This window comes from Saccostrea echinata, unplaced genomic scaffold (assembly GCF_033153115.1).
Source record: "Saccostrea echinata isolate AGI-Se365-2 ecotype Australia unplaced genomic scaffold, CSIRO_AGI_Sech_v1 ptg000022l, whole genome shotgun sequence".
Taxonomy (NCBI): domain Eukaryota; kingdom Metazoa; phylum Mollusca; class Bivalvia; order Ostreida; family Ostreidae; genus Saccostrea; species Saccostrea echinata.
Window position 1 is genome coordinate 504,853 of NW_026889771.1, and position 26,513 is coordinate 531,365.

The following is a 26,513-nucleotide window of genomic DNA, read 5'->3' on the forward strand; positions in this document are numbered from 1 at the left end:
TAATCTAATATTGTTTATTTAAATTCAGATTTAGTGAGTGAACCTTTTATCTTTTCTAAAACACACATGTAACACACTAAAAATTTACAAAAATAATAATTGTAAACATTTGATAGCATGGCACTAGATGAGTAAATCATGATTGGTAAAAATACCAACTTTCTCTCAATATTTACAACACAAATATAAAAGCATATCTTTATCATAACAAACTTACATCCTGGTGTCTCTTACATTCTAGGAATTTTTTAATGTCCTTTGTACAAGGGAGATAATTAAGAAGGTTCAAACTGTCTTTCTGAGCACAAGCTTCCCTCCTCTATACACTGCCTTAACCACTCCTCTGTTACGATGTGGAACTTTTTTCTTCTTTCCCTCCTTTCTTGTTTAAGCTCCTGCATTCTGCTTAAATCCCTGAAAAACAATATGCGGTAATGAATGTGTATTATGTAAGTAGAAGACATGTACTAGAAAGTTTGTGAAAACAAGATTTGTCTAATTTCTGTGTATTATGCATCAGGAAACATTATTAATGCCATTTTAATCAAAAAAATATTTTGTCTTCAAACCAATTTGAAATTCACACCCTGCTGGAAAAAGGTCTATGGCATAACAAGTACCAATACTACACTGTCATTTACTTTATTCAGCGAAATCACGAGAGATGGTCTGCTCACAACAATTTTATTCTCGTGTACATTTTCATTATTCTAGATTATTAACAGCAATAACCAGAATTTGTGAAAATTTTGTCACACTTATAAATACCAAATACTTCTTATGTGAAAATAAGGGGTGATCTATGGTACATGTATATGGAAGAAAATTTTCTGTTACTGTATTCAGGGTTATTTTTACCCCATGTTATTTTCGCCCTTTCACACTTGCAAAACAATTTTACCCCGTTTTAAATTCGCCCTGTCACAATTCTGTTTAAAGAAATTATACTGTGTTTTTGAAATGCCCCGTTTTAAATTCCCCAATTGTGAGTAGGGCGAAAATAAAACAGGGGCGAAAATTTCCCTGTAATACAGCATATTATTTCTTACCTTTTGTCAACCACTACATGTGAAACTTGATCATCGAGAGAATCACAGATTGTTCCACCGAAAAATCTCAGCTCCAAAGCCAGAAAATCTAGGGAGGAATTTTTTATTTGCGTTGATGTGTCCCCAATTGCTAGTTTGTTATCCATGTAAAATCTGAAGAGAGCAAAAAAATCATTAAAACCTCTTACAATTTGTTGTATGATCCAAATTCAAGCAGAACACTCCATATCCAAAATATATCCATAGCCTCAATTATTTTAAACACAGATGAAGTTAAATTCTCTCTCTCAAAGGTATGTAGGTACACATACTATGCAAATGCAGTATACTAAGCCATTCTTATAAGGCTGTCAGTCTTCACACTACATAATAATTGTACTACACTGTATGTACATATATACAATGTATTTCTTCGGTATTATCTTTAAAACACTGAGAATATTTTGTACCCTTTCCATTAAATCAAATTTCACACCTGCATGTTCTAAATAAACCATATGGAGATTCATCAGGGAAATACTTCTCTTCAAGTTCAGCCATTTCTTCTGCTGTGATGGACATATCACACTAAAAAAGAATTTTAAAAAAATATTTCAAGAGTAATTTTTCTCACCATATAAACTGTATTACATGAACTTGTTGAAGGGTTGTGAAAAACAGTTCACTGACATACATTTTCCATGTGCTGGAAGGTGTACTTGAGTTGCTCTGGAGATGTGTCCTGTGTGTAGCTATCTCCAAACTCATCATAGTCCTTCTTCAGAGTCATCTGTGTTTTTGCTGAAGTATGAATCATGTCTGCTGGTGCCCTGATTTATGAAAATGAATTCAATTTCTATATGGCAGAACAAGTATTCTACACTTTTTTAAAATACATTCTGTAAATCTAGCACCAGCTGAATAATTTTTAAGATATACCATAAATCTTTTTTGTGCTAATAACGTATGACAGCATATTCTTGCATTTATTTGTTTTATTAAAAATCATACCGAACACTATATAAAATTCTTTAAAATTTCTTCTCACTTATATATACCAATTTAAAATCTCACAAAAATAAAGGATGTCATGAACATTTGGCAATCTACATTACTATACCACAGAGATGTTATATCTTGATTGCAGATTTGTTCATACCATGGAATAAATCTTTGTGCATCAATGCATCTCTTGAACCAGTCAACCTTGACAATATCATACAGGTCACGCTTCATTAAGTTTGTCACCCTCATTACAACCTTTTCAGCCAATACACAGAAAGTGGTAGCACCTATAAAGAAAATGTTCTAATAATAGTGAACAGAATGCTAAACATAATCAACATGCTTGTTTAATTTGTGGTTGTTTGTTTAATGCCTCTTTAATTTGTGGTAAATCTTAGAATAAGAGAGGTAATATAAATAAATATCTATTATCCATCACCACATTTCATGCAACCTTGCTGTCCATGAACTTTACGTCTTAACAGGACTTTGGAGAGCACATAAAAAAAATACATGTATAAACTTGGCAACTTTTAAAGAATTTACAATGACCTTACCATAGGTCATGTCCAACCTTTTATCAGATATGAGCTTCTATAAAGTCAACACTGCAGCTTTTACATGAACAAAAATTTTTCAATATTTTGTGCACTTGATTTTGTCCAATGACCTGTGATCAGGGTCCTGTCACTACTGTCATATGACTTATGAGCAAACCTAATGTCAAGTATGAGCTTCTACAGTCTCTGCATAATAAAGATAATAAAGATATGTTTGGGACAAGAATTTTCGATTTTGATCATTCTGAACATAATCTATGTACATGGTCTTGATTCAAGATCAAGGTACACTCCTGAGTCACAAACAACCTACATGTATGTGCTAGGTATGCCAGGCACGTTTCTTGATTAAAACTAGAAATATTTCCATAGGACATGAATGCCCCGCCGAGGGTATACATGTATTAGTAATGCAACATGAAAATTTGTATTAGTGTATGAAATTTGATGAGAATAACTTGAATAGTTTCTTTAAAATTGAAATTGAAATCTAAAAAGTTGGATATAGATGATAAATTCTCGCCAAATTATGTATAAGTGCATAAACTTACATAAATATATCTTAAATGGTTTCTTTAAAATTAAGCAAAATGCAAATCTAAGAAAAGTGAGGTCAAGGTCACAGGAAAGTTCAAGGTCAAATGTTTTTGATGCAGTTGAATACTTCTCACAAATACGTATCAACAAAATATTTTGAATGGTTTATTTAAAACTGAGCTAAAAACTAATTTAAAAACATAGGTAATCAAAGATTACGAAGCTCACCTCGACGAAGGTTATCTATAAGTAAGGCAAATCTCACATCATATTTTTTCTAGTTAGTGTACATCCCAAGATCAATATCTATACAAGTTTGGTTTAAGAAGGACTTATAATTACTTGGAAATAGACCTGCTCAAAAAACTTTAACCTGGTCACTCATCTGGAAAATCTAGGTCAGATTCAGCATCCGAAGCAAGTGTGTAGTGTTCATCCCTAGATGCATCATCCATGCAAGTTTGGTCCAGGTAGGGCGTATAGTTACTTGGGAATGGACCTGCTCCAAAAACTTTAACCTGGTCACTCATCTGGAAAATCTAGGTCAGATTCAGCATCCGAAGCAAGTGTGGTAGTGTCCATCCCTATATGCATCATCCATGCAAGTTTGGTTCAGGTAGGGCTTATAGTTACTTGGGAAAGGATCTGCTCCAAAAACTTTAACCTGGTCACTCATCTGGAAAATCTAGGTCAGATTCAGCATCCGAAGCAAGTGTGGTAGTGTCCATCCCTAGATGCATCATCCATGCAAGTTTGGTTCAGGTAGGGCCTATAGTTACTTGGGAATGGACCTGCTCCAAAAACTTGAACCTGGTCACTCATCTGGAAAATCTAGGTTAGATTCAGCATCTGAAGCAAGTGTGGTAGTGTCCATCCCTATATGCATCATCCATGCAAGTTTGGTCCAGGTAGGGCATATAGTTACTTGGGAATGGACCTGCTCCAAAAACTTTAACCTGGTCACTCATCTGGAAAAATCTAGGTCAGATCCAGCATCCGAAGCAAGTGTGGTAGTGTCCATCCCTAGATGCATCATCCATGCAAGTTTGGTCCAGGTAGGGCGTATAGTTACTTGGGAAAGGATCTGCTCCAAAAACTTTAACCTGGTCACTCATCTGGAAAATCTAGGTCAGATTCAGCATCCGAAGCAAGTGTGTAGTGTTCATCCCTAGATGCATCATCCATGCAAGTTTGGTCCAGGTAGGGCGTATAGTTACTTGGGAATGGACCTGCTCCAAAAACTTTAACCTGGTCACTCATCTGGAAAATCTAGGTCAGATCCAGCATCCGAAGCAAGTGTGGTAGTGTCCATCCCTAGATGCATCATCCATGCAAGTTTGGTCCAGGTAGGGCTTATAGTTACTTGGGAATGGATCTGCTCCAAAAACTTTAACCTGGTCACTCATCTGGAAAATCTAGGTCAGATTCAGCATCCGAAGCAAGTGTGGTAGTGTCCATCCCTAGATGCATCATCCATACAAGTTTGGTTCAGGTGGGGCGTATAGTTCCTTGGGAATGGACCTGCTCCAAAAACTTTAACCTGGTCACTCATCTGGAAAATCTAGGTCAGATCCAGCATCCGAAGCAAGTGTGGCAGTGTCCATTCTAGATGCATCATCCATGCAAGTTTGGTCCAGGTAGGGCTTATAGTAACTTGTGAATGGGACTTGCTCCTAAAACTTTAACCGGGACGCCGACGCTAACGCCGACGCCGACGCCGGGGGTATAGCATAAGCTCATCTCGACTTCGTTGAGGTGAGCTAATAAATGAAGTTAAGGTCAAAGGAAAAGTCAAGGTCAAAAAATGTTGATGCAGTTCAAAAAAAGGTTACATCAGTATGTACTAGCACATGAAGTTTGATAAAAATATTATGAATGTTTTCCTTAAAACTGAGTTAAACAGAAATTGAGAAAAGTGAGGTCAAGGTCAAAGGAAAGGTCAAGGTCAAAAAATATTGATGCAGTTGAATAGCTTACATCAGTATGTAACAGCATATGAAGTTTGACACTAATTTAAGAAAAGTGAGGTCAAGGTCAAAGGAATGGTCAAGGTCAATAAATGTTGATGAAGTTGAATAGCTGTCATTCGTATGTATTAACATTTGAAGTTTGATAACACTGTATTGAATGGTATCTTTAAACTGAGCTAAACACTAATTTAAGAAAAGTGAGGTCAAGGTCAAAGGAAAGGTCAAGGTCATAAAATATTGATGCAGTTGAAAAGCTCTCAACAGTATGTATCAGCATATGAAGTTTGATAAAAATATCTTGAATGATTTCATTAACACTGAGCTAAACACTAATTTAAGAAAAGTGAGGTCAAGGTCAAATGAAAGGTCAAGGTCAAAAAATGTTGATGCAGTTGCATAGCTCTCATCAATATCTATCAGCATATGGAGTTTGATTAAAATATCTTGGATAGTTTCTTTGAAACTGAGCTTTGAACAGAGCTAAACACAAAGTGTGACAGAAGGACAGACAGACGGAAGACGGACATGACAAACACTATATGCCCCGGCCATATTCATGGCGGGGCATAAAAAAACGCTCTCTGTGGGTACGTAAAAATTAATATTCTTACATTTTCATTTAGTGATATCTTTTTCAACACTGATGAAATCAGCTGAACATTTTTACCTGGATTTTGAACTACAGTACCACCATATTCCACCACTTTTTTCTCTATTGCAGCTTTACCAAGGGATGGGGGACCATTAATCACACAAAATTCTTTTCCTTCAAAAATCTTTGATGTCTAAAATGAAATACATTTGAAAAATACTTTATGGTTAACTTACACCACTGATGCATAATTTTTTTCCAAAATTTCTTTACCTTTTCAATTCAGATTACATCACTTCAAATCGCTTAAATATTTTACTTCCTATGCAAATAACTTCATTGCAAATTGTAGGGATTATTATATTCTCCTTGGTATTGACTGTTCAAGCAAAGTAAGAGCTGTGTTGGCAAAGAAATTACCTGAGTTACATCTGATAGATCTGCCCCTCGGAATTGAGCCCCCAGCGTTGGTCTGATCACATGTGTAGTGATTTTCCGCTTTTTCTTTGTTGGTTCCTCTTCTTCTCTTAATTCCACTTTTCCTCCAGCAAGTTTTCCCCCTGCTCTCTGCAAAAACAGAAATTTGTCAGACCCTCCATAGCACTTTCATGCTTTATGTGCCTCAGGATTAAACCTTATATTTTGTTTCATCTGATCTGGGAGTTATACAGTGAAATCTCATAAACTCAAACCAAATGGGACCAAGAAAAAAACTTTGAGATATCTGATGATTTGAGATATCAAGTTTGAAATATATAAAGAAAAATGGTTTGGACTTTTAACTCACTCTGACATTTCCATGGTATTCAAGATATCAAAGTTTGAGAAAACCAAGTTCAACTGTATTTTGTTTTTTCTTATTTTGTTGATAAACACATTCAACTGTATTAAAAAACAAGAGGCCCACGGACCTTACAGGTCACATGAATATCATGTAACAACTTCCCAACAATTGAATTGGGTTCATATTTTAAACCAGAGGCCATGAAATTCACAATTTTGAAACAGGCACACTTGCTCATCATGACTATACACTTAGTTTATTTACTTAATACCCCAAAACAGAACAGAAGTTTATCAAACAAATAATGCATTTTCACTCTTAGACTAAATCAGTAGAGCCCCCATCCCACAGGAACCCCTGACCCTGGGGCCACACATTTCACAATTTTGGAAGAGGCACCCTTGCTTATCATAACTATGCATTTAGTTTGTTTCTTTAATATCAAGGAGCAGAGTAGAAGATTTCCGTAGTATTAATGCATTTTCACCATAATCAAAAGAGCCCTTCCCACTGAACCCCTGACCCTAGGGCCACATATTTCCCAATTTTGGAAGAGGCACCCTTGTTCATCATAACCATGCACTTTGTTCATTGGCTTAATACCCAGGAGCAGAGGAAAAGATGTTCAAAGAATAAATGCATTTTCACTACATACATGTATTCAATAGAGCCCAGCCCAAACACCAGAACTCCTGGCCCAGGGACCATGAAATTCACAATTTTGAAAGTGTTCAAATGTTAACAGATGACTGAGTGACTCAGGTGACCCCAAAAAATCAAGGCAGATTTTATTTCATAAAAATGACGTTATTTTCATGCTTCTGTTTGAAAACAGAAACAAAGTTTTAAAAAGTGAAGATAATTGAAAATAGAAAATGACACTAAAAATTTTTCACTTATAGATAATCCTGTCACAAAGCTACATATGAAATTATACCTCATAAAAAAAGTTTCCAATGAAAAGCCAAAGGTAAAGTACTGTATACACTTCAGTACACAAGAAAAAAAAAAGATTCTTGGATAATTTCTTATGCTCTTTAAAAGAGACAAATTTGGGTCATTTTGATACTAACATCCTTCATTTCTTTGACCTCTGGCACCGTCATACACTCATGCCACGCCTTGTCATCCCTGAATTTCTCCACCCGTGGGAACCTCAGTGTAAACCCTGTCTTGAACCTGTCACTGTCAATGATTTCTGCTGCCTTGACCTGCTCACAAAGATGATATTAACAATTTTCAAATCAAACCTGCTTTTATCAACAACAATGAAAAAATGTAACTGTAATGTTGCATGCATAGTAAACATTTTAACCAATAATCTTTGACCAAGGAGTGGGCTGTGCACATTACACCGAGCATAAAGAATGACATCCCTTTTTAATTATGCTAAACTTGTTTAAAAAAGCTATTTCAAGTTCTGTACTTAACTTTTCCATAGACATACCTTTTCCACGTGGGATTCATTTACGCTATATATGCATATAAATTTTCTGCAGAAATTTTTTATAGTTTACTCACAGTGCATTAAGACTTACAATAGCAATTAAAAATGTTTACTCCGACGCAGACTGAACAGAAATTGCAATTCTGCAGAATTATGACTAAGTGGGAAAAAAGTACATTTACAGTACATTTCATATTGGTAGAAAACAAGTTGAAACTTTAAACATTCTAGGAAAAAAAATATTTTAAACTTTAAAAACAAGCTCCAGGAATTGTAAAGCTGTTACCTGAATAATGCATGAATTTTCAGGCTCAATGTAAGCATCTGGTTTTTCTTTAAAACCTGAGGCCAAAATAATAGAAGAGGGTGGGTTTTTCTTGTTGAAGACTTTCCAATGCTCTGCCAGCTTCTTATTAAATTCTGCCAATTCCTTTTTTGAGTAACCTGACCCAACCTGTAAACGAGTTTGCTTTATCACATTTAATATGAATAAACATGTATATGTTTGATTACCAACACATCAATCAAAACTGCTCCATCAATGGATATGAACAAAACACTGTCTAATACATGTAAGCATAAGAAGAAAGTTATGTTTGGTTTTTTAAAACAAAATCTATTATTCTGATTTATTTTGATTTACAAAATTGATGTCACAAGTTTGATTACCTTGCAGAAAGAATGGAAGACCTTAGGATGACTGCCATCTTCCTCAGGGACAGCCAGAGCACACAGGAAGTGTGACATCATCCCACTACGATGACCCACTCCAAAGAAGCCACCCACCACCAAGATGTCCAGCTCATCCATCAGACCTCCAACATACTCAGGCTTGATTTTAAACCAGCCTCCCTTCCTGGTGTTTGGTCGATACACCGAGTCTGGATTCTTTATCATTATACCCTCTTCTCTGCCATCAATAGCTTCATTCAATGCCTCTGCACAGTCTTGACTAACATATTGATATAAAGATATATGAATGTTCATTTACATGTACTGCCTGACTGACACTTATCTACCCGGTAACTGCTACATGTACATTTGTGGTGCAAATTAAAAATATCTGTCTGATAAAGACAGTGCTGTTTTCATAAACATTATAGAATGAATTATTAATGAGTACAAGCACAATTATTTTTTTGTTAAGTGCTAAACTAGAATTTACAATTCTACACAGGTATACACAGGAACAAGATTGACTGATAATATTTTCTTAGAGGTTGAGATAACTTACTTTGTTATGCCTTCAGTGTGCTTACTGAGGTGAAATCTCCCCTCCTCTTCTGTAAACACAGTCTTTAATAATTCCAATCTCTCCTTGAGAGGATGGTTAGTCAGGACACGCCCATTTAGCATAATGAGGTCAAAAACATAATAACATGGTTGATAACCTTCTTCCCTCTGATGTTTTATGTCAGTGTTCATGGCTTTTGTTGCTAAAATATATATAAAATGTATGATATAAGTTTAACTAAAGAAGAAAATGAAAATGTGAAAAGTTTATGATGACGACAGACAATGGATAAATTGTGATAAGAAAAGCTCAGTTTAGTCTTCCTCAGGTGAGCTAAAAATCACAGAATTTCAAATGCATGTAATAAAGGATTAGGAAATTGTAAATGTTTCATTATTTAACATTTCATAACCTAGGATCTGGATAAAGTTATCTAAGCATAAAACCAAATTAACACAGAGGATTTCCCCTGTCTGTTGGCGTGGTTTCAGTCAATTTTTTGCATGAAATATATTAAAGTATGTATGAATGCAATACTGTAGACAGAGAAATTTTCACCCCCGTTTTATTTTCGCCCCTTTCGCCCTACTCACAGGTGGGTGAATTTAAAACGGGGCAAATTCATAGAACACAGTATAATTTCTTAAACAGAACTGTGACTGGGCGAATTTTTAACAGGGCAAAATTGTTTGCAAGTGTAAAAGGGCGAAAATAATACAGGGTGAAAATAACCCCGTATACAGTATTACCAAATGTTTTTGTGGCAGCATCATATCCAATCATTTCACCATCTAGGATACACGATTTAACAGATGACTGGAAGTGGTCGTGGATGAACTGGGTCAAGTTTCCATCATACTGATTGGATCCAAATGTGCTTGTGTATTCATTACCACTGAAAAATATAAACCAGTGTCCCCAATACATGAAACAAAAAATAATTACATGTATTAGGAACAAAATAAGTTGAACTTCTTCACAAAGATCTTTCACACAAGACTTTACACAAAATTGTTCATATACATGTATTTTAATTTAAATTGGGAAGTAAAGAAAATAGTGCATGCTTGAAATACAGTCAAACCTCGATAGCTTGATCTCTTTGGGACCAAGATTTCCAAGGGTTCGCAATAACAAGGTTAACTAGAACTGTCCAAAAGGGACAAATACCCCCCTCTGGGTTTTTCAGAGAAGGTTCCAAATCACTAATGTTTTCTAGATGTGAGAGGTGTTCACAATTTGCTTAAACATTTAGAGTGAAAAATAAATTACTCATTATATTTTTTTTTAATGAATGAAACTAATGTGCAGCCTAATAAAACATCAATACTAATAATTACAGTGTTTTTTACTACATTGAAAAAAATAGTTTGCAACTATCTGTCATCTTTGTGAGACATGACACTCTGCAAATTGATTGTTGAAAAAAAAATATCATAATTAATTATACAAAGTCAAATTGATCTTAATACCTTTATATCAAACTCATTTTAAAAATAAAAGGCTGGTTTCAGTAACTATGCATTTTGACAGACATAAACTAGAACTGTCCAAAAGGGACAAATACCCCCCGCTGGGTTTTTCAGAGAAAGTACCAAATCACTAATGTTTTCTAGATGTGAGAGGTGTTCACAATTTGCTTAAACATTTACAGTGAAAATTTAATTACTCATTATATTTTTTTATACGCCCATCTTAAGACGGGATGTATTATGTTATAGCGTTCATGTCCATCTGTTAGCTTTTTCATGTCCGGCTCATAACTTTAATACTATTAGGCCTAGAATTATCAAACTTTGTCAGCTGATACATCTAGGGTAGAAGGTATGTCACACATTAAAACCAGGTCGCTCTGACCTTTAATAAAGATGCTATGGCCAAATATGGAAAAATCATAACTAGAAAACCATTAGACTTAGAATCAAAAAACTATGTCTTTTAACTTTTAAATTACACAATCCCAAAAGATGTCAGAGTATTGCAGTATCTTTATTAAAAAAGTGTTAAATCAAGAAAATACTAGTCTTATTTTTTTCATTATGTTCTTTACAGCAATCTGTAACAAGAAAAATTCCACCTCTCCCATGGGTGTAATGATCAGGCACTGGTCAAGGAAAATTTTGATAGCAGAAAATTGCATGTCAAATTAGAGATAAATTTATGAGTTTAGTGTGAGGAGATAACTGGTAGAGCATCTCTGATCAAGCAGGTGTTATCTACATCTCTTGGGAATCGGGCAAAAGGAATCAGTCTCTTAATTAATTGCTTGTGTTGTATTGAATTGTTCTTGTTGGCTAGTCTTACTTTCAAGATAAATTTGACGTAATTAAAACTAATTTGATATTGTATATAATAATTAAAACTTATATAATATTGTATAAAATAATTTAAACTAATTATTTATTGTACATTTTTTATTTTAATTTTTATATCTTTACAACAAATTGCAGACTGCCTTGTCTCGCTAAGATGTCATTCGAACAACTGAATCTAAACTGTTTATGATAATTCAACAATATTTGATGGGCGTACCATGCTGTGTTGGGGCACTTTATTTAATGAATGAAACTGAGGTGCAGCCTAATAAAACATCAATACTAATAATTACAGTGTTTTTTTATTACATTGAAAAAATAGTTTGCAACTATCTGCCATCTTTGTGAGACATGACACTCTGCAAATTGATTGTTGAAAAAAAAAATCATAATTAATTATACAAAATCAAATTGATTTTAATACCTTTATATCAAACTCCTTTTAAAAATAAAAGGCTGGTTCCAGTAACTATGTATTTTGACAGACATAAATTACAATTAAGAGACTTAGACAACAGAGATCTTTATTTCTTTCTGCCCAATTCCCCGGAGATATAGATAAGACCTGCTTGATCAGAGATGCCCTAACAGCTTCCCACACTGAACTCATTAATTAATCTTTAACTGGATGCATATCCACTCATTACTCCCAAGGGACAAATGGATTTACACTATCTGCTGTGTAATGTAAAAACTGTTTTTAATACTTTGTGATTTTTTTTTTAGTTCTAATGAGTAGTTTTAAGCTGTAGTTCACATTTTTGTACAGATGTTCTAGATTCTATGTCTCAAACCTTAGACATGAACCTGAAATGACTAAGTCAATAAAAATAAAAAAATAAAAAACACCTGTAAAATGCTGAAAAATTATCAAATAATGTTGTAAATATCAGGTGCACATCTTCATATGGTAAATAATAAGTGTACAAATTTTCATATAAATCTATGCAATAGTCTCTGGGAACAGATCCAGACAAAACCACATAATAAAAATGAAATAAACACCTGTAAAATGCAAAAAATTATCCAATCATGATGAAAATACCAGGTGCACACCTTCATATGGCGAATGATAAGTGTATAAATTTTCAGACAAATCCTTGCAACAGTTTCCAAGAAATGGTCCGGACAAAATCTCGTCTACAGACAGACGGACAGACAGACGGACATGCTGATTCCAATATACCCCCCCTAAACTTCGTTAGCGGGGGGTATAAAAAGCAAATGTAGAAGATGGTTGGGACTGCCAACTCACTTTAACAATCCCTGATATCCAAAATATTGGTGTTTGAGATAAAAAAAAATTCAACTGTATCTGATTTATAATTACATGAACTTTAAAATATATCACGAGTTTGAAATATTTAATAAAGCCAAACTATTGCAGCTTAAACACTGATGCATCAAAGACAAGGGATAAGTTTAAGAGAGTCCAAGTCCTGACTATATCATGTGCTCTCTAGTTTGGAAAATCAAGCTCAGAAATCTCAAATTCTTTTTATCAGTCTGATAAATTCAATATACTGATATAATGTCAAAGAATAATTAAATGATCCATCATCATACACAAATTAAAGTCAAGTTTTACCTCCTGGAGAAATACTTGTACTCCCCATCCTGCTTGTGCAGCAGAATTCTCTCTCCATCAAATTTTGTCTCTATAAGGTAGGGCTTACCATCCATTACTTTTTCAACCTGCCATAAGAAAATTTGAATATATATTTATTAGGTAAATAGAGTAGACTTAAAAGTTGGTAGAAATATATTTCTTTCAATATCTTATTTCCCTTCTTGCAAAAAAAAAAAAAAATGATTGGGAAATCCTACATTCTGACCACTTTTCAGGTTTGGCTAATGATGAATTATTCCCACCTGATCTGGCGCTGCCCTCTCACCCAGCATTGGAGTAAAGGGAAAGAATACTTCTATACCAATCTCATGTACTCTCACACTTTTGTCCCTCAACATCCGACAAACCTGCACAGAAAGCAAGAGATTACAAAAGTCCAATTTTTTTTAAAATATTAATTCCTGATAATAAAAACAGTATTTTCCAGTAGTAAAACCATGAAAATATTGTACTGAATATCATAAAGGCACAGAATCACTGGCAAAATTTTCATTCAGTTTGCAGATATCTCAGTGCAATTAAAATGTTATTTATTATTAATAAAAAATTACATATGCAAGTCAAATGATTTGTAATTATCCTCTTAAATGGAAACACAGAGTAATGCAGCAGAAAATTCCAGTACAGTGTAAATACATGCTGTAACTAGTTATAATTGTAACGGGCACCGTTACAGATGTTCCCCAAACGCTCCCCAACTCCCTTTTGGTGTCTTATTTCCTGTAAGCTTCATTAAATAAGGCAATGAAGTATATTGGTCGTTTTTTCCATTTCACGCGCACGCACGTGTATGCATGTGCAGTATGACCATGTCATCCCATCTATACTATTAATGTATCTTTATATTCTCAGTATCAAAACATTTCATCAAAAATATGTAAGTTCCGGCTATATCAAGTATACTGGTCATCTTAGCATTGCGCGCACGCGCACCTGCATGCATGTTCATAATGACCATGCCATCTTGTCTACACTTATAATATGTCTGTTTATTCTTAGTATCAAAGCTTTTCATCAAAAAATATAAAAGTTACGGCTATATTAAGTATATTAATCATTTAACACATTGCACGTGCGCGCATGTGCATGCATGTGCATGATGTCCACATCATCTTGTCTACACTTGTAATATATCTGTATATTCTTAATATCAAAGCTTTTCATCAAAAAATATAAAAATTACGACTATATTAAATATATTGGTCATTTAACACATTGCATGCGCGCGCACGTGCATGCACATGCATGCATGTGCATGATGACCATGTCATCCTGTCTACACTTTTAATATATATAAATATTTTGAGAATCAAATCATTTCATCAAAAAATATAAAAGTTACGTCTATATCAAGTAAATTGGTCATTTTACGATTTGCGCGTGCGCGCACGTGCATGCATGTGCATGTTGACCATGTCATCTTGTCTACACTTTTAATATATCCTTGTATTCTGAGTATCAAAGCATTTCATCAAAAAATATAAAAGTTACAGCTATATCATGTATATTGGTCATTTTACGCATTGCACGCGCACGCACGTGCGTGCACGTGCGCGCAAAATGACCTTCATTCCGCAAATCTACATAACATACCTAGTAACCCTAAAAAGGTTTTAACTCAATTGGATGTGCAGTTTCCGAGAACACTCGCGGACAAAAAAGTACCGGAGAAGAAATAAGAATAAAAAAGAATAATTATAATAACTAGAAACTCATTGCGAGCAATGAGAGGTCTTCCGTCCGATTCTGAAAAAAAAGAAAACTCAAGCTGAAAAGTGATAAAAGAAATTCAGACACTCATGAGATTTAACCCTGGTCGTCAGCCTGAAAATCCAACGTGCTAACCATTAACCATTCCCTTTTTTGCATCACTTCCTGTCACGATCGGAAGTAACGGCGATACAAGATTTTGTCACGATTCAAATAAACTGATGACTGACTATCAGTCCTGAAAGTTTTAGACTTCAGTCGTTTACTGTTTCCGAGCAATAGACCGGAAGTTGACGATTATTTCCGGTGGAATCTTACATATTTTAAAACAGCGAAAGAGATGCAATAAAGTGATGCAAGTTTTAGTTTAAAAAAGAAAGAAGAGAAATAATATGAGCACATCCTCTGATCTAAAAAAAATAAAACAGGTTTTGTAATCCTCAGAAATAGTTCTATCATTTAATTGTTGCATATTTAAGATCAGAGGTTACGTCCTAAATTAAATATCGAAAAATAGCTTTAAAAGTTGGCTGTTTTGTAGAAATTTTCAGGATACGAGGAAAATGACGCATTTCATGACGTCTTAATGCATAGGCTAGCCAGAAAATTACATCATTTTTGATAGATACGCAGTCATCAAAGGTCTAAATGATATTTAATGCATTGTCAACTAAAACCAAGCAGTTTCAGTTTTTCTGAAATTCACAGGGCCAAAAAAGGTCCTAAGAGAACCTTGTTCTTTAATATTGAAACCACTACACTAGCGCAATGTACCAGCCATCATCGATGTTTACCTTGCACTCATTCCCTGAAGTAACGAGTGTCAGGCAGGTTAATTTTGTTTTCTTATAGTGCCGAATTATAGGATGAAAACTAGCCAGCTAAATTTTGTGCAAGTGCTAGTAGACTTACATGGGATTTGTTACTTGATTTTTAACAATAACTGATAGCAGAGAAAATAATCTGTTACTGATAAAAACTAAAAAAAAAAAACTATTGTGTTTACTTCCTTTATTCTTTATGCATTCAGCTTTCTATTCTATGCAATTCCAAATACAGACATGTCCGTGTAATCTTTTTCTGCACTTCTACACTACTTCATCAGACCATTTGTGAAAGGCGGGTCAAGATACATTATTTCGCGCCAAACGTCACGAGTAAATCTTCGCACCTTTTCTTTGAAATGTGTCTTCAATTGAATAAGTGTAGTGATAGCTTCAATGAAATTTAAAAAGAAAATATGTTGCTATAGCCTGATTTTCGAGCCTAAGAATGTTTATTTATCACACTGTACATATAACATATCGTATACGGGCAAGTAACATAAAGGCAGCGCTAAGTTTTCTTACACATTTTATATTCCTCTTAACCCCCAAAGTGGACTATTCCATTTAGTAAAACATTAATGAAAAGTCTTGAATGTTTTGCAACAAAACACGTCTCGCCATATGACGCTCAAGGAATCTGATACCTATTATGTTCGGTAACTTGCATCTATAAAGGAATATAACCCTACTAAAATCAAAGAAAAATATTGAAAAACGTAAAAGTTGAAAAAATGGACTTTTTTAATTCGCTTCCGGTAGCGACCGGAAGTACTCACGACGCACGAAAAGGCAAGCCCGCATATCTAGAAGTCATGTTCTATGGTCTCCAACAATTCTCCAATTCATATCTTTAGCCGTTCTTTAGATCTCGCGCGGATAAAATTTCATTTCAAAATCAGAAAATGTCCATAACTTGGAACCGGAAACGAATTTTTCCAAAATTCTTTCAAATGTAAAAATGGCATTTTATAGCGCATTATCCCTGAAAGTATGATGGAAAACCATTGAATACTTCTTGAGATATTGCGTGCACAAGATTTGTGTAATAAATCTATTTTTAAAATGTATTCTGGTAGACAATTTTAAAAACAAATTATATATAAAGCATTACAATGAAAGTCTCTATTAACCCTATTAAAATCGAAGAAAAATATTGAAAAACGTAAAAGTTGAAAAAATTGACTTTTTAAATTCGCTTCCGGTAGCGACCGGAAGTACTCACGACGCACGAAAAGGCAAACCCGCATATCTAGAAGTCATGTTCTATGCTCTCCAACAAGTCTCCAGTTCATATCTTTAGCCGTTCTTTAGATCTCGCGCGGATAAAATGTCATTTCAAAATCAGAAAAATGTCCATAACTTGGAACCGGAAACGAATTTCTCCAAAACTCTTTCAAATGTAACAATGGCATTTCATAGCGCATTATCCCTGAAAGTTTGATGAAAAACCACTGAATAGTTCTCGAGATATTGCGTGCACAAAATTTGTCTAAAAAATAAGAATAATAATAATAATAATAATAATAATAATAATAAGAAACAGTAGAATCACTATAAGGTCTTCCGTGAAGACGGAAGACCTTAACTAGATACTTATTGCTTAGGCAATAACAGGTCTTCCGTTTTCTTGACTTCTTTGGAAAAAAACAATCTTGTCAAAAAGATTACTCTAAATAATTAATAAAAGTTATCTCAAGGCTTCCAAAGATATGTAAATACAGATAAAAACAAACGGAATTACTTTTCTGTTTTCTTTATGTACTTCGTCATGAACGAAAGTGCTCCAAATGAATAAAATGTTCATTCTACACCTAAATTATTCACAACTGATCATCCCTAAAAGTTTCCATGAAAAACTACTCATGTTTGAGACAACTTCTGGTTTTTCGGTTGGCACTTCCGATGAAATTTGCATGGTCATGGTCTTTCTTACATCTGCATTAGCCAAACATTTCTGTGAAAAGTAAAAAACTTTAAAAATTCACTTTTTTGCATCGCTTCCTGTCACGACCGGAAGTGACGGCAACGTACGATTTTTACATGATGTAGATAAACTGGTGACTGACTATCAGTTCTGAAAGTTTTAGACTTCAGTCATATACTGTTTTTGAGCAATCAGGTGAACAAAGTTTCAATTTGAGGACAGAAAAACACGCGACCGGAAGTGCATTTTCCTAAGATGGTTGACTTCACACTAGACAATTGCAGTCTCAATAACATATGTAAAAATCATTGCAAAAACTTTATCAATAAGCGATATTTTTGAGAAAATTAAAAATCCCGATTACAAAGTTTCTCTCTTATAACCGGAAGTTGTCGTCTTTTGTTTCCAGTGAGACCAACACATACAGAAACGGTGAAAGAGATTCAATTAAATGATGCAAATTTTATTTCAAAAGAGAAAAGTTGAAATTTTTAATTTCTTTGATCACTTCCTGTAAGGACCGGAAGTGACGGCTGACGCTATTAACCCAAAGGGTTAAGCTTACTCCTTAAGTTCTATTACTCTTATAAGTGTAGTGTCTTATTCTCTTACCGTTTCTGAGATCTCACTTTGACATGTTCTTATTTTGCGGACAGTAAAGCACGCGACCGGAAGTGAATTTTAACAAGATATTTGACGTTACTCTAGACATTTGCAGTCTAAATAACATATCTAAAAATCATTTCAAATACTTCAACCATAAGCGATATTTATTGGAAAGTAAAATACTAAAATTATGTACTTTTTCGCTTATAACCGGAAGTTGACGCTTTTGTTTCCAGTGGGACCAACATATTTCGAAACTGCAAAACAGATACAATAATGTGATTCAAGATTTAATTAAAATAAGAAAAGTTGAAATTTTCGATTTCTTTGATCACTTCCTGTGACGACCGGAAGTAACAACTGACAGATCTAAACCAATTCTGCAAACCTACTTGTCATGATCTATCACTCGTGAAAGTTTGGTATTTTAAGCTTTTACCGTTTCTGAGATCTCGTCCGGACATGATCTCTTTTGAAAAAACGGAAATCGGACATATCTGACGACCGGAAGTGAATTTTGCAAAATCCTTCAAAATGTTTTAAGTTTATTATATTTGTCATAAACTCTGAAAGTTTCAAGAAAATCCACTAAGCCATCTCTGAGAAATTGCTTGGACAAAAAACGGGAAAAAAATAATAATAATAATAAACAGTAGAATCACTATAAGGTCTTCCGTCTGAAACGGAAGACCTTAATAAGAAGAAACCGAGTAAAAACAATATGTTCCCAAACTTCGTTTGGGGAACATAATAAAATCTATATCATAAATGACTTTTTTTTTGTAATTAGAAACCTTCTCCAGGTTGTTGTTGACATTGTAGAATTCCTCTGCATCAGGGTGATACACACTGAACACCGAGGTCTGACTCAGTCCAACCTTCAGTTCCTTCACAATCATCCTAATCAGCCACTTTAGTTCAATGGCAGACATGTTGGTCAATAATTTTAGAATGTTCTTGCGAACCAGGTCTTTTTTCTTGGCTGCATTGTTTGTAGCGATGCCGTCCAAACAATCATTAACTTCCTGGATAGTCAATGTTCCTTTTTCTGGACAGCGATTTTTCAGCACAAAATAAGCTACAGCTGCAAAATCTCCCGCATCCTAATGATAAATAAAGAGATGTGATAACATGCTACTTCAGCATTTGTACTTGTCTTATGAATTCTACAACAGCTCCTTGGTCATAAATATACATGTATATGTCATCATGAACACAAGTCATTGTACATGTAATAATGTGTATCAAAAATTTTCCCCTCCGTGCGCTCCTTGTCATGATCGGAATACAAAACAGAAAAATCTGTAGATAGTTGAGTGTATAAATAATGACCTAAAAATTAGTATGAAAAACGTCAGTCAGCATTTGACTTAATGATAGGTTGTATGTGCTGACAAGGTCATTGTATCAACCATAAAACTTCCGAAATGATGACTTCAAATGTGGCTGTTGATATCCTTGTTTCATCAACTTGTTTGTCAATAGCTTGCCTCATTTTAGAAATTGTTCATATGTAGAGCATGCTCTTGCGTATCGAATCAACTGAGAAACATAAACCCCATATGCAGGTGATAAGGGTATATTGGTACATAAGTAAGGGAAGATGACGATCGAAAACCATGTGGAATAAATTACTTCTATATTATCTATTTTTCAAGTTTTAGTATTTTTTTTTCACTAAGCAATATCTAAATTGGATGCATTAAATCACTTCATCTCTTTGTGTAATGATCAACTGAAAAGTGTTCTATGTGTTATACATTACAATGACAGTACTGGTTTTAAGAGTTGTTTCAATATTCAAGAACAATTAATGAACAATAACATATTGTCATATTGAAAATTTTGGAAAACAAATGTACACAATTTTTTCTTTCAGATTGCTCCATGCTAATTGATATACAGTAAGACCCTCCCCATACAAAGATTCAGGACATAATACATCTCTTCACGACCCGAATTAAAGAGAATATCAACATATCAATTATACATACTCCTTTGGCAGCCTTTGGGGCTTTGAAGTTTAATAGTCGGTTTGAATCAGCACTATCCTTTCCCAAACACAGAACTTCAATCAACAGCTTTGCCAGCATATGCTGTAAAATTGAATACAATGACTATTATTGCATATTCAGTGAGCAATCAAATATTTAAAAATTCAATTATTCTAAATATGAAAAAATACTCTTTTCATTTTTTAAGAATAATGTGTCAAATAAATGTATACCTCTTTGATGCCATAGGCAGCTCGCTGTTTTTCAAGTTGTGGTAACAAAAGTCTCATTGCTGAATAAAAGGAATCACTCTGCAAATATCATAAACAATGAACTGCGATGGGGAATTTGTACACTGATTGATACATAAAATAGTCTAGTCTTAAAATAGTCTAGTCTTGCATGAAATGCAAGTCAGATGGACAATTCCATATTTTAATCAGTTGTCAAACATCATCAGTTTCAATATTTCCCCTAGTGTTATTACACAGACACATGGTTTGTCACTCGTCAGCTTTTGAGGAAAGTTTGTCCAGAGCCATTTTCAATTACAATTTAAATTTTATAACATGTTTGAATTAAAAAAAAATCATTATGCAAACTGTACAACATTCAATTAAAAAAAAAATTCTCAAAATTGGCAAGAAATATGATATATTGGGGACTATTTCTTGTTGTGGAAGGATATTAAAAGGAAAATTCACAAATTAAAAGTACAAATATGTTTTAATCAACACTTTGGCCCTACATATTTTTTACTCACAGAAATTTTGATGTAATTATATGCTAGGAATATTCAATATAGGCATCAAATGATATTTTAAGAACATATTTTACACATTTTTATGAATATGGCTGATGCCATATAGAGTTTGTCATGTCCATCTTCCGGCCTTTTATCTCTCTGTCCTTCTATCTGTCTTTCCATTACAATGATTACACTCACATTTAGCTGAGTTTCAGAGCAAGCGCTCAAGATATGTCCACCAAACTTCATGTGCTGATACGAATTCATGACAGCTACTCAACTGCATCATCATTTTTTAATCTTTACCTTTCCTTTGACCTTGACCCCACTTTCCATAAATTTATGTTAAGCTAAGTTTCAAAGAAACTATTTAAATATTTTTATCAAACTTTATATCTGATACACATTGATGAGAGCTATTCAAATGCATCAACATTTTTTTTTTACCTTGATCTTTCCTTTGACCTTGACCTTACTTTTCTTAAATTAATGTTTAGCTCAGTTTCAAGCAAACTATCCAAGATATTTTTATCAAATCTTATACACTGATAAATATTGATGAGAGCTATTTGATGTCATCAATATTTTTTTACCTTGGCCAGTACCTTTCCTTTAGTCTTGACATCACTTTGATTAGTTTTACTATTCTAAAGAAACTATTCAAAATATAATTATCAAGCTTCATATGTTTATACATGTTGATAAGGGCTATTTAGTTGCATCAACATTTTTTACTTTAATCTTTACTTTGACCTTGACCTCACATTTATCAAATTTGTGTTAGCTTAGTTTTAAAGAAACAAATCAAGATATTTTTATCAAACTTTATATGCTGATACATTCTGATGGGCTCTATTGAACTGCATCAACATTTTTAGACCTTGTCATCATCCAAGCCAGTTTGGTCCAAGTATTTCTTATAGTTACTTGGGAATGGACTAGCTTGCTCTTAAAACTTTCACCTGTTCACTCATCTGGAAAATGTAGGTTAGATCCACCATCCGAAGCAAGTTTGGTAGTTTTCATCATCCATGCAAGTTTGGTCCAGGTAGAGCTTATAGTTATTGTTACTTGGGAATGGACCTGCTCCAAAACTTTAAGTGGATCTCTTGTCTGGAAAATGTAGGTAAGATCCAGCATCTGACGCTAGTCTTATAGTGTCCATCCCTAGATGTATCATCCATGCAAGTTTGGTCCAGGTAGGGCTTATAGTCACTTAGGAATGGACCTGGTCAAAAAAATTGAACCTGTCAGGACGCTGACACTAAAGCCGGGGGTACAGCATAAGCTCATCTTGACTTCGTCAAGGTAAGCTAATCAAAGTACTGAAAGAACTATTACGAGTTGATGGTATTGATTATATAATGTTTAAATGAGTTGAGGTCTCTAGTCCATATATGGATTATGTGATATTATGTGCATTGATGAAAACTGTCACTTTAAAATCTTTTCTTTTTGTTTTCTTTGAGAAATAAAATTATATCATTCTACTTACACCTTTTCCATCATGTATGTTTAACATGTATATTTATTTTCTTTTTAATATCTACTGGAATGTATAATAATTTATCACAAATCGAACCTTTAAACATAGAAAACAAATACTACGAAGTTAGTTTTGGGATTTTTCGTAAAATGACAATATAGCTTGCATTTAAAGTAATTTGTATTTTTACAAAACATTAAAGGATACCATCATTGAAATGGTCACAGAGCACAGACTATCATCGTTAAAAATACCAAGAACAGTTTCGGGACACTCCATATCATTTGACAGAAATATCATATATCAAGTGACTAGAAATTTAAAATAGGGAAAAATGACACAAGTGTTGTAAAATCATAATACAGAATTAAAAGAACTAAGTAGAAAAAAACAAGAAAAAGTTTTAAACACACACATCTCAAAGTAATAGGCCAAACCTACAATAGTATTACAAGTAGGGAATTATTATTTACAAATAGCACAAATTGAATTGTTTCATTAACATGCTCATTGAATATTTTCACTGCTCTCTTAAATTGACAAACAATTTGACATTTTCAATCCATATCAATATGTTCCAATTCTCGTGATTCAGCCAGTCTTAAAATTCATATTTTTTACTTTCATTTATATGTATATTACATAATTCAATTTTCTTGATTTAGGTACTACTGAAATTCAACTCCTTGTCTTTCAAAATTTACATGCACATTTGATATTTCAATTCTCTTGATTTAGCCACTCTTGAAATTCAACCCCCTGTCTTTTATGATCATTGATATGCGCAATAAATGTTTTAATTTATTCTCTTGATTACGCTATACTCTTGAAATTGAACTTCTTGACATTTAACTAAAATGGTCATTTTATATATCATTGCGTTTGGTTTAGTCACTCTTGAAATATAACTACTTGACTTTAATTGATATGCACATTTTATACATCATTTCTCTCAGTTTAGCCTTTCTTGAAATTCAACTACTTGACTTTCATTGATACATGTATGCACGTTTAATATTTCAATTCTTTCGGCTTTTCGACTGAAGACTTTTATAAATTCATCACAATGGCATGATACTGACTATTTACATGATTTATCCACTCTTGAATTAATTTGATTTCTTGATCTCTTCACATTTATAAATATGCATTTCACATTTAATTTATCAATAACACCCCATTAAATTTTTTTTTGTTTTTGTTTTTATTTATTGCCTTCAGTACTATTAATTCACTTTATAACATGGCCAGCATCTGATAGCAAAACACAGCTGGACATATTAAAGGAGACCACTTTCCAGTGTAGTGCCGACAATTAATGAGATAAGAATCACAGGCGTGTTAAATGTCCATTGCTGTATTTAAAGCTTGCTGTGAAACAGCTCTAGATTGTGGAAGACAGTTTTTTTAACAGGGAAAAAGAAATTAGAGCACGGAGTTGTCCGCTGCTGAAAAAACCTAAACCTTGAAGCAATCGAAATCTATTATTGCTTGCACAAGAAATAAGAATTTTAATTTCAAAATTGTTTTTACTGGTACAGCTCATTGCTTCCGTTTGAGATTAGTAGTTGTTTTACTTTTACCCTCTTCACTGCAAACTTCTCGCTTTGTTTACAAACATCGGCAGTGTTCTCTGTATTGAACGATTCATCACTACCGCGGGAAAACTGCTCTGTTCATTAGCATAACAGCGCAAGAATTTGTTTATTTATATACAACCAGTACGTCAGTCTTTTAAAAATAACCTGGTTTGTACAATGTTCAATTTTGTGAATTTTCTTTTAAAATCTGTTTTCAAATTACTTCTTATTATATAAAACATTTATTGATTTATAAAATAAAATTTTGTTTGCACGACATGTCACTATTGTCCCTAACACTATTTTCTTTTGCGGATGGACACAAATTCCAATAAAATTAATAATAAATATTTTATGTTTATAAACACTTCAAAACATATCAGGAAACATATTCTTGTTCTGTAGATTATGAAAACTGTAAATAAACCAATATTGTACAAGAATCCGTACGCAAAATACTCAAATGAAAATGTGATAAGTTTCGATACATTGGGGAATCCCTTACAAGTCACATAACATGAGTTGATACCATCAACTCGTAAAAATCCACACTTTTGATAGCATGATTCCGTAGGTTTGTGAAGAGTGTAGCCCGGTAGTGGATCAGTAACATTTGGCTAGTGAAGATGAGAAAATTATAATACATTGATAAATAGTTAAGAAAAAAACTTACAGTATCTGGGTTGTCTTTGTGCAGTTCTTTATGGAAATCACGCCATTTTTCTATGAATTTCCCTAAAATACCTTTCTTTTTATCATTACCATGAGTTTTAGATATTTTTTCTAAGAGCCCACACAGTTCTGCAAATGACACCTTAGACGCCACAGTCACTTCTGGCTTTGTATCTTCATCGTCTGCTTCCATATTAAAATTTCAAAAATATTCTGATTATCACAACAGCCGAACGAGATGAAAATTAGTGCTGACTACTGCGATCTTTTCGAAGTTTGTACACAAACAGAAGAAATTACCTTCAGAGACTGGAGAGTTCTACTAATCTATTAGCTCGATCCAAAAATGGTTCAACTGTCATGTTATACTCTAGATTTCTGTTTTCCCTAAATATCTCTAAAACAAAAGCAATCTGTCATTTTAATTTTTCCTAACATATTCATTAATTTTGCTTTCATCATTAATTTCGGACAAACGTGAATGCGGAGGGGGTGGGGGAGCTTTTGCAAGATCATGCATACTCTATATATTATCACTGCATGTAATATGTATTAGTACAATTGACAAATAGCCATCTAACATTATATATGTAAATGCTCTATGGATTTAGGTCCAAAGTGATTGTTGTTACTCATATTTTGAATATTTAGGCCTATTTAATAAAATTTGATTTGATTTTGAAGAAAAAAGGGGGGGGCAAAACTTGTTGGGTCATATTATTTATTTTCATGTCCTCGCAGGACAAAAAAATTATTTTCAAGATTACGAAAAACAGATTTTTTTTTACTGTAAACCAACTTTTATTTGCGTGCGAGAAATATTTCCTATATATAGCGAAAATTAATCGTGGCCGATTGATTTCAAACTGACGAATCGCGAATAAAAGTTGACGCGAATAATAGTTGGTTTACAGTATATTCTTCCCTGTATTTTGTCGGGAAATGGGGGAGAGGATGTTAGTTACCACCTGTCCAGGGAAGGTGGGGGGGGGGAGGTAGGTACCACAAGTCAAGGTCAAATTATTTATTTTCTTCCCAGAGGAATTAAAACAGAATATTACTTTTCAAAATTTTCAAATTTTCAAGAACGGATTATTTATTTCCAACCAATCATGTCACATCAGTCCAGAGTTCCATTTGCAGGTGGGACATACTGAGCTGGTCATAAATAACATGAAAAACTTAAGATTCAAAAGTGAATGTCTAGGCAAATGGGCCTTTTGTATATACAATGTACTGAGTAATTATTGACATTATTGGATTTAAGGACATACGCAACGTACCTTACCTACTGATAATTTTTCAAGATATTCTTAATTTAGGATTATAGTGCCATCAGATGTTTGTAAACAAAAAATCAGCATGCATTACCAGGGGTTTTGAAAAGATATCAAATGATGAAAATTCTTGTATAATTCTAAGAAAAATTTACAAAAATTACTAAACATATATTCTAGATGTTTTGTTTATCCAAGATTGTTCTAGAAGAAGTGCACAACAGCATATATAAACAATAAAATGTAGCACACAGCTCGGATAAGTATTGGAACTCTTCAACTGCAGGGAAAAAGACAATAAAGTTCGAACTACGTTGCGTATGTCCTTAATAGCAAGATTTGCAGCTATTCCAATTGAAGGTATTTGTTTACCAAGTCATTTTACTAGTGTAAAGATTTTTTTTACCTTAAAAATCACCTTTACGTTAACATATATATGAGATATATATAAATTACCCCCTTTTTATTTTCCAGATCTTGGTTCTATTCTTTTATTCCCCTGCGTTCGCGAAAGCGAAGGGACATTAAATCTAATTCATCTGTCAATGTGTCGATCTGTCACAAAAACTTTAATCTTGGTCATAACT

At 33.6% G+C, this 26,513-nt stretch overlaps 1 protein-coding gene across 1 annotated transcript; it reads right to left on the minus strand.

The window, feature by feature from the left end:
• LOC133190161 (DNA ligase 4-like) lies at positions 1-24,890 on the minus strand. The gene is made up of 18 exons (XM_061325641.1): positions 24,651-24,890; positions 20,397-20,474; positions 20,164-20,265; positions 18,964-19,272; positions 13,345-13,449; positions 13,061-13,167; positions 9,907-10,052; positions 9,158-9,359; positions 8,593-8,875; positions 8,210-8,377; positions 7,550-7,687; positions 6,113-6,259; positions 5,768-5,885; positions 2,188-2,320; positions 1,723-1,858; positions 1,525-1,616; positions 1,050-1,202; positions 1-414 (listed from the first exon to the last, which is right to left on the minus strand). The coding sequence occupies exons 1-18, from the start codon at positions 24,840-24,842 to the stop codon at positions 276-278; spliced, it is 2,748 nt and encodes a 915-aa protein (XP_061181625.1). The 5' UTR covers positions 24,843-24,890; the 3' UTR covers positions 1-275.
• Positions 24,891-26,513: the final 1,623 nt, after the last annotated feature.

Bases quoted from the DNA above. Each gene is read 5' to 3' on its own strand.
- LOC133190161 (XM_061325641.1), bottom strand. From the start codon at position 24,842: ATGGAAGCAGACGATGAAGATACAAAGCCAGAAGTGACTGTGGCGTCT. The intron at 20,266-20,396 runs GTATACATTTAT...TCAATTTTACAG, and splicing joins CTGCCTATGGCATCAAAGAG to CATATGCTGGCAAAGCTGTT. The intron at 6,260-7,549 runs GTTAGTATCAAA...CTGTTTTTGCAG, and splicing joins AGGTCAAAGAAATGAAGGAT to AGAGCAGGGGGAAAACTTGC.